Source organism: Toxotes jaculatrix, chromosome 1, assembly GCF_017976425.1.
Source record: "Toxotes jaculatrix isolate fToxJac2 chromosome 1, fToxJac2.pri, whole genome shotgun sequence".
Classification (NCBI taxonomy): domain Eukaryota; kingdom Metazoa; phylum Chordata; class Actinopteri; family Toxotidae; genus Toxotes; species Toxotes jaculatrix.
Genome location: NC_054394.1, coordinates 20,671,724 through 20,685,010, shown reverse-complemented (window position 1 = coordinate 20,685,010; position 13,287 = coordinate 20,671,724). Strand labels below are relative to the sequence as shown.

Genomic DNA, 13,287 nt, shown 5'->3' with positions numbered 1-13,287 from the left:
GCAGAGCAGTGAAACAGAAACATACTGAGAGTGGAGGAGAAGACAAATACCCAGTTTGACTCAATCAGCATTGATCTTGAACACAGGGGAGTCGATTTATTAACACCAGCATTTGTTACTCAGACCCCCTGACTGGCCCTCTTTCATATGTAGCACTATTTAATAACCACTGCGTGTCATGGTTGTACAATGAAGGTGATAAATTATAAGGATAATGGTGTAATGAGAGGACACTGTGGCACACTGCTGAGAGAGGAGGGAGGAGAGGCAGGGGTGCTGGAGGCAGAGCGGTATAAAAGAGACAGTGAAGGAGTTTGTTGAACCAGAGTGAAGAGCAGACGTGGTGGACAGAAATGTGAGGCAGAAAAAAGAGAGAAAGAGTAAAGAAGGGCATTCCTCTCGAAAAATAAAACAGGATTGTGAACTCAACAAGAAGGTAAGGAAAAAAACTGATAAATAAGTTTTTTTTTTCCATATCAAGCTGCAAACTATGTACTTTAAATTATACAGGCAGAGGAAGGAATTTAGCAATCTCAATGTAACTCAATGGATATTGTATGCATGATTAAAAACAGTATCAGTACTGTAATAAACTGCATCAACTGCTTTAGTGGTTTAAGTTGAACTATGTTCCAGAAAGTGGACAGTTCGTTCTAATTAGAGAGCCTGTGATTTGAATAGTACTATCATTTGCAATTTAAATCACTTTAGTCTTTATTTCAGATCACTGTTGGTAACTTGCATATCCACTAATGGCCTCTATTAGATTACACTGCACTCTAACCTATTGCATGTAACTCTTCCTGTCCAAACTCAATGAATGTATTAATTATTTTGTCAATATTCTCTCTGTTCTTTCACCTTAAAAGCAAAGGTGACTAATTAGTCTGCTGTGTACAATTCTGCCAGTGTACAAATATAAATCTTGCATTGTGTGTGTGTGTGTGTGGGTGTTTGGATTATGTTGCCAGTGTTTCGTCAGTGGATGCAGAAATGTTTGAATGTTCCCCTGACGAATGGTGATGGCTAACACAGATGTGTAATCTGAGCGGGGGGCTCTGTCCAGCCATGTTTTTTCACCCTAAAACCTCAAAGACAAAAAGCACGGAACATATCCTTAAAGACACATTTTTTTGTTCTTGATAGAAACTGTTGTTGTATTTGCTTCATTAACGTTTAACACTAAAACTCCATATAAGTATCTGTCGTAGTTTTTTTGTGTAATTGTCTCATATGTACAAGTGTGTACGGTAAGTGTGTAAAACAAAATTAAACTGCTACACTGAAAACATGGATCATTGGTTCCTGTTATGTTCCTTCACCATGTTTTATCATTATCTTACCACCAGGACTTTCTGCTGCTGGAATCTATCTTCTTTTGAGTTCCTGGTGTGAAACCCACATTTCCAGAGGTGAAAGTTCAAGGGCCAGGCATAGCAACAGAGAGTGAAAATGTCACTGAGGCGTCTTGTCCTCATCCTGGGAATCACAGCAGCCACTGTTGTTACTGCTAGAGGTTGGTCTCTCACAAAGATGCTGCGACTCTGCAACAGAATGAGACTGGAGACAGGCTGAGAAATGACAAATTTGCACTAGTTGTTTTTATAGCTGAAAGTATGTTCCTGTTTGCAAATTTATACTCAAACTAAATTGCCATGTTTCCTAAATCACTGTTATCCACATAGCTGCACTCATATGAAGTTTCATTTTCAAAGCACAGCTCTTACATACATACCTGCTGGTGGGTACATTGTACTCAAGATTAACATTACAGTAAATATTGATTTATTGCAGAATCAGAAAACTTTTTTGGTTCACAAGTCAATATGTATTTGTCTTTGACGTGTCTCACCCAGCACACATATAGTTAAAACAAAAATATATACCAAGAACGGCACATCAGACAGAAGACTGGCTGCCCAATCACTATTGTTTGATTTCATGTTTATGTAAAATGCAATTCGCACACTTTCAATGTTCCTTTCAAGAAAACAACATTTGGAGTAGTAACTAAAGCACATTGCCAGATATGAATGTACAGGTATGAACACGTGGCACACAAATCATGTGAGATACAGTTAAGACATTGAACATGTGCTTTGATTTGTCTGTTGCAGGATCATGGAGAAGGGACAGCAAAGAGTCTGGTCCTGCTGTTTACCACTCTGATGGTAACTTTTGTTCTGAAATTCTAAAAAAAATATGTATTCAAAAAGTGTAAACTATTTTTGTTGGTTTAGTCCTATTCCTAACTTATGGTAGATATGCTGAGCACAGTAAGCATGAGGTGCTTTTCAGGCCATGTACTCTCTATGTCTCTAGAAAACTATGAATGGACAACGTGGTTCAATGTTGATCACCCTGGAGGTCGCGGAGACTATGAGCAGCTGGAAGCCATTCGCTTCTATTACCGTGCCCGAGTGTGTGAGACTCCACGGGCAATCGAAGCCAGAACCACCGAATGGGTCCCAGCCCGTGAAACTGGGGAGAAAGTCCATGCAGACCCCACTGTGGGCTTCTGGTGCCTCAATGAGGAGCAAGGTCCCGAACGCAACTGCTCCAACTATGCAGTCCGCTTCCTCTGCCCCAAAGGTTTGGTCTCGTAACATCTTTGATATCCATCAAGGCATCAAAATTTGGTCTCAGTGTAAAATCCTGCGCTCTTAAGTCCTGTACCTCAAAAGCTTGAGCATTATTCATGTTTTTCTTTCCAGCAAGTACCAGTGTGAACATTCAGGGTACCTGGGGCCCGTGGTCAGACTGGAGCCCATGTACTGCCCTCTGCGGTGAAGTGGGAGTCCAACTTCGCTCCAGAAACTGCAAATCTCGCTCACTGCCTTGCAATGGATCTACAGTAGAAGAGAAAGCTTGCAATGGACCTGAATGCCCAAAGACTGGTGAGTGTAGTCAGTTGGACAGACTCTTCTGCAGTTTAGCATTACCTCATATGATTAGCATAACCTCAACTGATATTTATACATTTATATCAACTGATTGACAACAATTTTGCAAAAAGGAATAGCTAACCTGTGAACCACTAAACTCTGTATTTGTTTTATTCTATTCTTTAGATTGTTTCTTACAGTGTGAGATGGGGAGGGTGAATGCTGAGTGTGACGCATGTATGTGTGAAGAGCACATCCTGTTGGGTTCTGTACGTGGTGCTGGAGGTCTCACTGCTGAAGGGGCTACCATCCTTCGATATGGCAAGCTCCTTACCCTTACTGACCACAATGGACATTTCCGCATCCCTGGTATCTGTCCTGATGGAAACACCACACTGACAGTCAGCCTGCAGGGTCATGCCACCCTTAACATTGTTGTGCCCCATAGCGCTGAACACACCTCAGTCCTCAGTGTCCAGCTGAAAAGAACAGGTACAATAGATGTCTGTGGATTTACAGAAAAAATATTTTATAACAGTTATATATAGGGTAATATGTTATTTTATCTCCAATTGTCATTTGTCAGAGAAGCTTCATGTGTTGAGCAACCCTGAGAGCAAGGCCAGGAGGCAGGGACAAACTGCTGCCTTCTGCTGCAAAGTGGCAGGAACACCACAGCCAGACAAGTACCAATGGTAGGACAGACCGCACAACTTTAGACTCCCAAAGAATCATTTCATGTTTTATTAATTTAAAAATGTGATATATTTCTTATTTATTTCTGAAATATTTTCCTTCATTTCTGCTGCCTGTCTTTCCTACTGTGCAACAGGTTTCATAACAACAGTCTTGTGGAGAATCAGTCTGAGAGCACTTTGGTCCTGAAAGATCTACATCCTGAACAGGCTGGGGAGTACTACTGCCGAGCAAGTGGTCCATCTGGGGTTATTAAGACCAAACCAGCTACTCTTAAAGTCTTAGGTGTGTTCTCTATAAATTGATAAACATATTAAATAGGCACGAATGTGAAAGAACAGACTTTGTTAGCATTAAGTAGAATAAAATCAATGGAGTACATACTGAATTTTACTTTAAAAGATGGCACACATGATCAAACTAAATCAACATTTTGATTTCTGCATCTCAAACACAGGTAGAAATGAGAATTCATGTAACCCCAAGCCCGAATCCCACCTCATCCGTCTTCCACATGACTGCTACCAAAACAGCACAGACTCGTTCTACTATGATGTGGGCAAGTGCCCCTCAAGCACATGTGCTGGGCAGCAGGACAATGGCATCAGATGTAAAGACAAAGTGGCCTACTGCTGTGGTGTGAAAAAGATGGAGGAGAGACAGCTAACATGCCAGGGCTACCAACTGCCCACCATGGTGGTGACTGAGTGTGGCTGCCAGAAATGTGTGGACACCAAGGCTATTGTGCACGGTAGAGCCATTGCTGCAGACAACGGTGAGCCAATGAGGTTTGGCCATATCTTTATGAATGGGGTCAGAATAAGCCGTACAGGCTACAAAGGTACCTTCTCCATCCAGGTCCCTCCAAACACAGAGAGGCTAGTCCTGACTTTTGTGGACAACATGCAAAAATTTGTCAATACCACAAAGGTACTTCCATTCAACACCAAAGGAGGGGCTGTTTATCACGAGATCAAACTTCTAAGGAAAAAAGCTCCTGTCACCATCAGCTCCACAGAAACCAATACTCTGGAGCTTGGGGAGGTGGATGGCCAGGAGGCAATGGTTCAGATCCAGATTCCTCCCCATTCCTTCTATAAGGAGAATGGAGAAGTCTTCATGGGTAATGTCAGCGCTAGTGTAACGTTTCTTGACCCAAGAGACGTCTCCACAGCTGCTGCAGCTCAAAGTGATCTAAATTTTGTAGGAGATGAAGGAGATACCCTGCCACTGAGAACCTATGGTATGTTCTCAGTTGACTTCAGGGGTGAGGAAAACAATGAGCCCCTGAACGCAGGTGAAGTGAATGTGTTCCTGGATTCTGCTCAGGTGAAGATGCATGAGCACCTCAACACCATGAAACTGTGGTCACTGAACCCCGATACTGGCCTGTGGGAGGAAGAGGGAAGTCTGCAGGTGGAGAAGAAAAGAAGAGGCAAAAGGGAGGAGAGAACCTTTCTGATCGGAAACATGGAGATCAGAGAGAGACGGCTATTTAACCTGGATGTCCCCGAGAACCGAAGGTGTTATGTGAAAGTGAGGGCCTTCCGCAGTGAGCGATTTATGCCCAGTGAGCAGGTGGAGGGAGTTGTGGTGAGTCTCATAAACATGGAGCCCACAGCTGGCTACTCCTCTAACCCACGTGCCTGGGGCCGATTTGACAGCGTTGTCACTGGCCCCAATGGCGCCTGTCTTCCTGCCTTCTGTGATGAACAAAAAGCTGACGCCTACTCTGCCTATGTCATGGCCAACCTTGGAGGGGAGGAACTAGAGGCTGTCCCTTCTGCTCCCAAACTCAATCCCAACCTTGTTGGAGTTCCCCAACCTTACCTGGGTAAACTGAACTACAGGCGATCTGATCATGAAGACCCCCAGTTGAAGAAAACCGCATTCAGCATCAATGTGGCAAAACCAAGTGCCAACACAGCCGAGGAAGGCAACGGACCAGTGTATGCATTTGAGAAACTGAAAGAATGTGAGGAGGCCCCATTCAGTGCAGCACACTTCCGTTTCTCGAGAGTGGAAGGAGACCGCTATGATTACAACACAGTGCCGTTCAATGAAGATGACCCCATGAGCTGGACGGAGGATTACCTGAGCTGGTGGCCCAAGCCCATGGAATACCGGGCTTGCTATATTAAAGTCAAAATCAATAGCCCGCATGAGATAAATGTGCGGTCCCGCAACATGGGTGGCACCCATCCCAAGACAGTGGGCCAGCTGTATGGCCTCCGAGACACACGCAGCATCCGTGACATGGACCAGACAACTGTGTCAGCTGTGTGCTTGGAGTTCAAGTGCAGTGGGATGCTGTATGATCAGGAACGTGTCGATCGTACCCTGGTTAAGGTGATTCCACAAGGAAGCTGTAAGAGAGACCACGTCAACACAATGCTTCAGGAGTATCTGGTCAACCACCTGCCTCTAGCCGTCAACAACGACACCAATGAGTTCACCATGCTAGCGCCTCTTGACCCTCTGGGCCATAACTACGGAATTTACACAGTGACAGACCAGGATCCCCGCACAGCCAAAGAGATTGCACTTGGACGCTGCTTTGATGGCTCTTCTGACGGTACATCTCGTGTTATGAAGAGCAACGAGGGCGTGGCACTGACATTTACCTGTGGGGATCGTGAAGTGACACGCCAGAGTGTCTTCCAGGCCCTGCAGAGTTCTCAAGGTCAGACAGTAACGAGTGTGGTGAGAGGAGAAGGCAGGCAGAACCGGCGCCGGCAGAGGGCCAATGCACCTCGCAGCAGTCGTAGGCGTAGCACCAGAAATCCTACAGGAAGACGCACAGGAGCCAAAAGTTAAATAACAACACTGAAGGTCAACATGGAGACCAAATGAATACCTACGATGGAGATAAGTGGATAATGTTAAAGTTGATAAAAGTTTTGATACAAACATGATTTTTTTTTTCAAATTAAGTGACCTAAACAAATGTAACAAAGATGGGCCTATTTCTTGCAGCTTCTTCCCAAAGAATAGTTGCATTGTTTTTCTGTCTCTTTATATTTTCAAATGTACTGTGGTAAATATTTACTTGAAAGTGTAAATAGAGTATTTATTACACGTGCCTTTAAAAATCAGTAATCAGTGAGTGCTGCGCTATTACATTTAAGATTATTTCAATGATGGTGTAAACAGAGACAGAAACACAACATATCATTTTGACCAGTGATTTATTAAATTAGATGCTTATAAAACACTGCAGATGCTGTATCTTCCACATTGTAATGTATCCAATTGTCCATGTAACATTGAAACTGGTCAATTGCTAGAAAAGAAAAGGAGAATATGCCCCTTTCAACTAACTGTAGCCCATATGAAGACATGGTGGGGTGAAGCCCATGAGCCCCCGCTCCTCATCACACTTGATACAAGCCTGCAGAAGCAATGATTAGGAGACCAGTTGTAGCAAGTTAATCCACTTGCCTGATCCATACTTTTTTCTGCATTAGTATAAATCAAATTAGTAAATTATATTTTTTGTCATGCACAAAAAATACCTATAAGCACTCTTTGCTCCAAATTTTCAAGGATATTCCAGAGATGTATCAAGAGAATGGCTGTGAGGTTTTAAAGTCACATTTATTATACTTGTCTATCCCTTTTATCTTACAATGAATGTCATGTGCTCTCTGTAAAATTACAACTACTACTTACATGTTGCATCAGTCTCAAAATCACCCACAATGCAACCTTTCCAGAGATAAAGATGAATAATGTACTGAATAATTGTTCTGCATTTGGCAACCAAAGTTATAGATACTATATACTTTCCTGTAAGAGAAACATCCACAGGTAAGTGAGACCTATAATATATACATGACATTCTGGTTAAAGAATTTGCATAGAACCTTGTGTTTCTATGTCACTACACTTGTAACTGCAATACTGTATCTGACATTTTGACTGGAGCAACATTTAATAAAAAATGAGCCCCACAAAACTCAGACAACAGCAGTTATAGTGTATTCTCCACTGAAGCTGGGTCACCCAACAGATACTACATGATTATGTGTGTGTGAGTCGAGGCTGAATGAGACAGAGAAAAGGCAATTCCATATGTATGAACATAAAGAGTTGGTGAGACTGGATGCTCCCTGGTATAGTCCCTCTGGTCATTGAAGCAAAATGAAGGGGGCAACACATAGTTCAGATTTTCCAGGATGGCACTGGACAGCATGAGAAGGTACAGCTGCATTTCTGAGGGTCAGGAGGGGGAAAGGGCAGTGGTGATAGAGCCAGTGTCACATGAAGTCCTCATAGTCTTGGGCGTAGCCACCATCAAACTCTGCATAGTCAAGGTCATCTCTCATCTGTGCTTTCAAACCACCTCCAGCTATGACCCCTTTCTTCTTCTTCTTTCCTTTGTTTTGCTGAAAAGGCAAACAATAGTCACTTAAAACAATATAAATTACATATGAATACACATATGCATACCACTTTCTAACTTAAGCTGGCTAAACGATGCAACAAACTAAATTATTCATGTATATTCAGCTCGTTAACTGGCATGTTACATATTACACTTGAATTAACAAATATATCAGTGTTAGTTTAGACTGAGTGTAGAAACCACACGAGCACTACAGAACAAACTGGTACCTACGCAAGGTGAACAGCACCCCCTGCTGAATATGAACTGTAAATCTGATTTAATCCAACAGAAAATACCAGAACACAAGCATGCAGTCACTCACTTTTTCTTGTTTCTGTTTTTCACTTAGTAGGACTGACAGGGAATTACTGATTTTCTTCAAGTCATCTACTTCCACTGTAAGAGAGAGAAGAAAATTATTACTGGTCAAGCCTGCTTTGATGGAAATCATGAATATGTGTAATAATTAGTGTTGTTAAGTAAAAATAAGTGCAAAAGATGCTGGGCTTACATGAAATACAGAGTTCCCGAAACAATGAATCCAAGAAACTTGAATAATGCACAGATTTTTCAAACTGGGATATCTTTTCTTTCAGCAATTTTTCAAACTCTGTGAAGTCTTCTTTGGAGGACGGACACATGGCATCAATCCCAGTGACACTGTTTGAAGTGCTGCTGACACCTGAAAAAAATATTAGAAAAGCAATTCAATGTTTCTTCTAATGACACCAAAAATCAAGCTCAAGAGTGTAAATCATAGCAAAATTTTGAGGGTGCTGAAATTACAGAATTAACAGAAAACTGGTCTCAAAAATCCAGTATCTGTCCGGCTACAGACCAAATAGTGTACACACACTTGATTTATGTCAACCTGTCAGAGCATGCTGAAGTTGCTCTGGTTTAACAACAGTTTATTATCTATAGTATGAGGGCCTGGAACAATCCTACTGAAAAATGTCAGATGGTATCAAGCAACAAACTGTGCGAACACTAAGGATTTCTTTAGATATACAATAATTACAAAACTAAAACTTACAGAGTAAAATAATTTTTCATCTAAACCTTTTGTAATAATAGCATGAATCATGAATTGCAATATGTTGCAGCTACAGTATGAACAACAAGGTATCTGTCTTTGAAAAGCAGAAGAAACCAAGGAAGCAAACAAGCGATCCAAGCACAAATTAAACATAAAATGGTAGGCATTAGTTGTACAGTTCTGTGTACACAAAAAGTAAAGTACTGTGTATTGTGAAAGACTAATAAACTTTTTTTTTCCTGCCAGCTAATCCCATCTCACCAAAAGCGTCTTTTGCTAGCTCCAAGTCTGCGGCTTCCTGTAATTTCTTCACTCTTAACTTCTCTTCGAGTTGTTCTTCAGGAGTGAGCTCTGCTTGCTGTAATAAAAGATGATGCCGCAAAGTCAAAATTAAAACATTAGAGATGAAAGAGGAGACAACAGTTTTGTGTATTATAGAGAAAACTGCTAAAGCTATCTGAAAAAAGAAAACTCACTTTATCCTGCAGCTCTGCTTCCTTCAGCTCCTGTTGTTTTTTCTTTAACCGGTTTTCTTTCTCTTTGATCTTCTCACTCAACTTTTTCTTTTCAGAAACCTTCGTCTCTGAAGTTTGAAATAACAGAATAACAAAAACGTAACTTTGCAGAAAAACAGAATTTAGTCACTGATTAATATATAATACAATGAACTGTGTTCTTGTGAAACTGACACCAGTTTAATACATACCTGTTTTTTTCATCTCTGGTTTTTTCTCCTCCTCTTCATCCTCATCATCCCAGTTGTCCTGTGAATTGAAGAAAAAAAAGATTAGTATTTATTAATCACAGGCAAGCTGTGTATTAGCATTAGCCAACAATGTCAGTTAATGTTCTAAAATATATATGAGTATATGACTGGAAAGTCATATACTGGAAGGTTCCTATAATACATTTGCATAATAAGAACATAGAGATACAATCAGATAAATGGCCAAGAAAAAAAAATGAATGCATAATTTTACATACACAGACATTTCTACACACACTGTCCTAATTCCAGCCCTTCAGATTTTACAGCCTAAATCACAGCAACTACACAGTAGGTACAGTCTATGGCAAACAGGCAATACTAGTATGCAATGATGGATGTCCATTCAGATCCATAACCACCTTTATACTAGGTATGGGTGATAATTCAGTAACCTCATTTATCAAATTTTGGTGAAATCAGATGATTTCAGATGATATTCTTTTATTCTACAAATATCTGTTGTCAGATGGGTGAATCTGTACAAGCTGTGATTAAAAACAAACAAAATTCAGTCTTTGTGCGACACATACAGGATTTGAATTTCAACAGGGGAACATGGTTCATTTCTTTTTGATTACTTTATGAGTGATTTTACGTATTATGATATATTTTGCGACTGGAAACATCACTGTATTGAGATTATGATTTCAAATATACCAGCCCTTCTTGACACCACCATAAGAAAGCACAGCTGCTGGGAACTGATCCAAAAACCAAGTTCAAACAAGCAGTTAAAGATCTGCACTCTTCGCTTGAATAATATCCACATAATCATTGTTAATCATTTAAAATCGTGTCCTTTAATTTCATTCAATAATTACAGACCTTTCTTACATTCATCTCTCAACAGATATTTTCAATACTAAGTGTAGATGAAATAATTTTAAATACAGAGACACTTTACTCACTGAGTTTTGACAAGCAAGCTGTTGTAATTGAGTGTACTGTAAATAAAAGAATACCTAAATACAATTGACTGTGTTAGTCTCAAGCTTGCCACAAACATTTTACCCTGCTTGCTGAATAAAATGAGAGTTTGTACTATGGAGGACATGAAATCATCAGTTTCTATAGTATGGGCACCATATGTGACAGAAACCTGAACAATTGAAGAGGCCTCAACGAGCACTTTCCCTGGATCAATTATCTGAGTTTTCTCGACAGCGACCGAGTAAACATTCAGGTAAAAAAAAGACCCCTGAATAACCACCACCAACTGACCACCAGCCTCCCAGCACACGCCTGTTGTAAAGTCGGAAACTTCTAGGCCTAGTTTTTGGCTCAGTTGAGTCATCAACCCAGATGATGATTTCATCTGATTGTGGCTAAAGTTGGTTAGCAGGCTAACGCCGCCTCATGTTAAACGAAACACAAGCTGTGGAAATTCGGGACAGGATGGTGGATGTTAATCTCTTACAGTCATTTAATGCAATCAAACTCGGGCAATGATGAGATAACCGCCTACACTGTCCATCTACTCCAAACCACTTAAGTTAACGACGCTATCGTCGAGGTTACCTAACCGCAAAGCTCATTTTAGACGCAAGCTGACCGGGGAGCTAGCGACTTTGCTAGCTAAGTAGCCCGGGAGGAGGTTAGCTTCAAGCTACGTTATCCAAAATTAGCCCGGTTATCCAGCAATTATTTCGCTGATTGTCAGCTTCAAATAAAACCAAACAATGCTAGCTTCCAGAAAACAGGTTAAATGTCATTAATTTAACTGGTACGCCGACATCCACTGCGGTAACGGTACGTCAGGACAGTTAAAAACCGAATAGTAGCTAACCGTTAGCTAAGCTCGAGTTACTACAGGCTGCCTGTTGGAGCCACATGACTTAGCCATCAGCTAGCACAAAGCTAACACATAGGTGGTTGGGACTGACAGGCAGCCTGAGACCACGGTGAAGCATGGCACCACAGCCGGAGCGACGGTGCTTCACACTCACCGCTCGCTTGACGTTTATCAGACAAACCTTAGCTTCGTTAAATCCCAACACAGACTGTACGAGCGTTTGTCACGTTAATTTACCTTAACATCTTCATCTTCGTCTTCGCCTTCCCATTTGTCCAGCGCTGCCGCCTTTTTAATCGGCTCCTCCGGCTCGAAGTTGTCAGCGTCTGTAAAAACGACAACATGAAATCCGTTAGGCCAATCCACATCTAACAAGCAAGTTTGACAATAACGGAGTGCGAAGCTCGTAAAACTAAGACTGTGTCAAAGCGGATGATGCACAGATAGCTATCCTTCCCAACTTAGTTTCTCACCCCAGTCCGCCATGTCGGCTGTGTTGGTTGTGTTTGACAGGCTCGCAGTGGAGTCAGTGCTGCAGCCCGCTGGCCACGTTCAGAAACAGCTCCCACCTCCTGGACGTCACTGTCGGCTTATCTAACGCCCTCACTGCTCTGGACTACTTTCAGCAACATGACACTGATCAGGCATTTAATTAAATAGTAAACACAAGGAGGGCGCTTGATACGGTGTGGCTAGGTTAATGAGACAATCCACAGGACAGAGTTTGTAGTAGAGTTTCGTTCAGTGGCTGTCTCCTTTGCATCACGGTATATAAAGTATATGTTAACTGACAGTGCACATATTCCAGACTACTGTTTAATCAATCAAAATCAGTCAAAATTGAAAAATTAAAATTATTGGTTAGTAAGAAAGTCGCAATTTTTGTCTCAGAATTTCATAATTTTTATTTAAAATGTTAGAGCCTTAACACACTATCTCAGATTGTTCAAGATTCAATACTTCATTGCAATTTCAACTTTGTTGACAGGAATTTGGTTTTGGAGAGTTCACACAGAACTGAAACAAACAAAAATCTCACCTCACACAAGTAATCTCATTTTAAAAAAATTAAAGAAAATAAAAAGGAAGAACAACAATAATAAATGGTATAATAAAAAAAACAATGGGGATGCCTTCATCAGTACCACAACTGTGAATACATGTTCAGGGTGAATTTGAGACCAATCAGATGTCTCCCTGATGGTACTCCTTGATGGATAAGGATCTAAACATCTAAAGTTTCTAAAAACGTTTCACAGTAATGAACATACACTTAATGTGACTTACAGATTGGAATAATATAATAACAGCTGCTGGGTAAGTGCCAGTTAAGTGCTATTGCCGAACTTAGTTGTCCTGGTTCTGATACTTAACTCACCCCATAATGTTGAATTAAAAAGTATAAAATCTGAATTTGCATGAAATTTATATGTCATAATTGTCACAAAGTATGTCAGTGTTGTAAATATACATAGTTTTTTAGTAACATGGATTAAAGAAGTCAACTATAGCTTTCTTTTATTGTTGGAAGCTGAATGCCCGCATACTGTAGCCTGTCATATTTAAACATCATATGGTATAGTCTTATTGCCAGTGTGAGATATTAATTTAAGTATTGTGAGATTATTTATTATAAGTCCACTAAGTGCACATGGATGTTAAAAACAGACAGAGTTGATCAGAGGCAAAGTGGTTCACTTTAATCATTTAGGTCTA

General features: G+C 40.8%; 2 protein-coding genes across 2 annotated transcripts; one reads left to right on the top strand and one right to left on the bottom strand.

Moving 5' to 3' along the window:
- Nucleotides 1–298: 298 nt before the first annotated feature.
- LOC121180649 (cartilage intermediate layer protein, nucleotide pyrophosphohydrolase) lies at nt 299–7,107 on the top strand. Its single transcript, XM_041036243.1, has 9 exons — nt 299–436; nt 1,350–1,516; nt 2,118–2,171; nt 2,323–2,592; nt 2,715–2,897; nt 3,072–3,377; nt 3,472–3,580; nt 3,718–3,866; nt 4,039–7,107. Exons 2-9 carry the CDS (start codon nt 1,453–1,455, stop codon nt 6,396–6,398), a joined length of 3,495 nt encoding a protein of 1,164 aa, XP_040892177.1. The 5' UTR covers nt 299–436; nt 1,350–1,452; the 3' UTR covers nt 6,399–7,107.
- eif3jb (eukaryotic translation initiation factor 3, subunit Jb) lies at nt 6,753–12,154 on the bottom strand. Its single transcript, XM_041036255.1, has 8 exons — nt 12,045–12,154; nt 11,809–11,897; nt 9,717–9,774; nt 9,487–9,593; nt 9,272–9,368; nt 8,483–8,653; nt 8,294–8,367; nt 6,753–7,969 (listed from the first exon to the last, which is right to left on the bottom strand). Exons 1-8 carry the CDS (start codon nt 12,055–12,057, stop codon nt 7,841–7,843), a joined length of 738 nt encoding a protein of 245 aa, XP_040892189.1. The 5' UTR covers nt 12,058–12,154; the 3' UTR covers nt 6,753–7,840.
- Between the last annotated feature and the right edge of the window lie 1,133 nt (nt 12,155–13,287).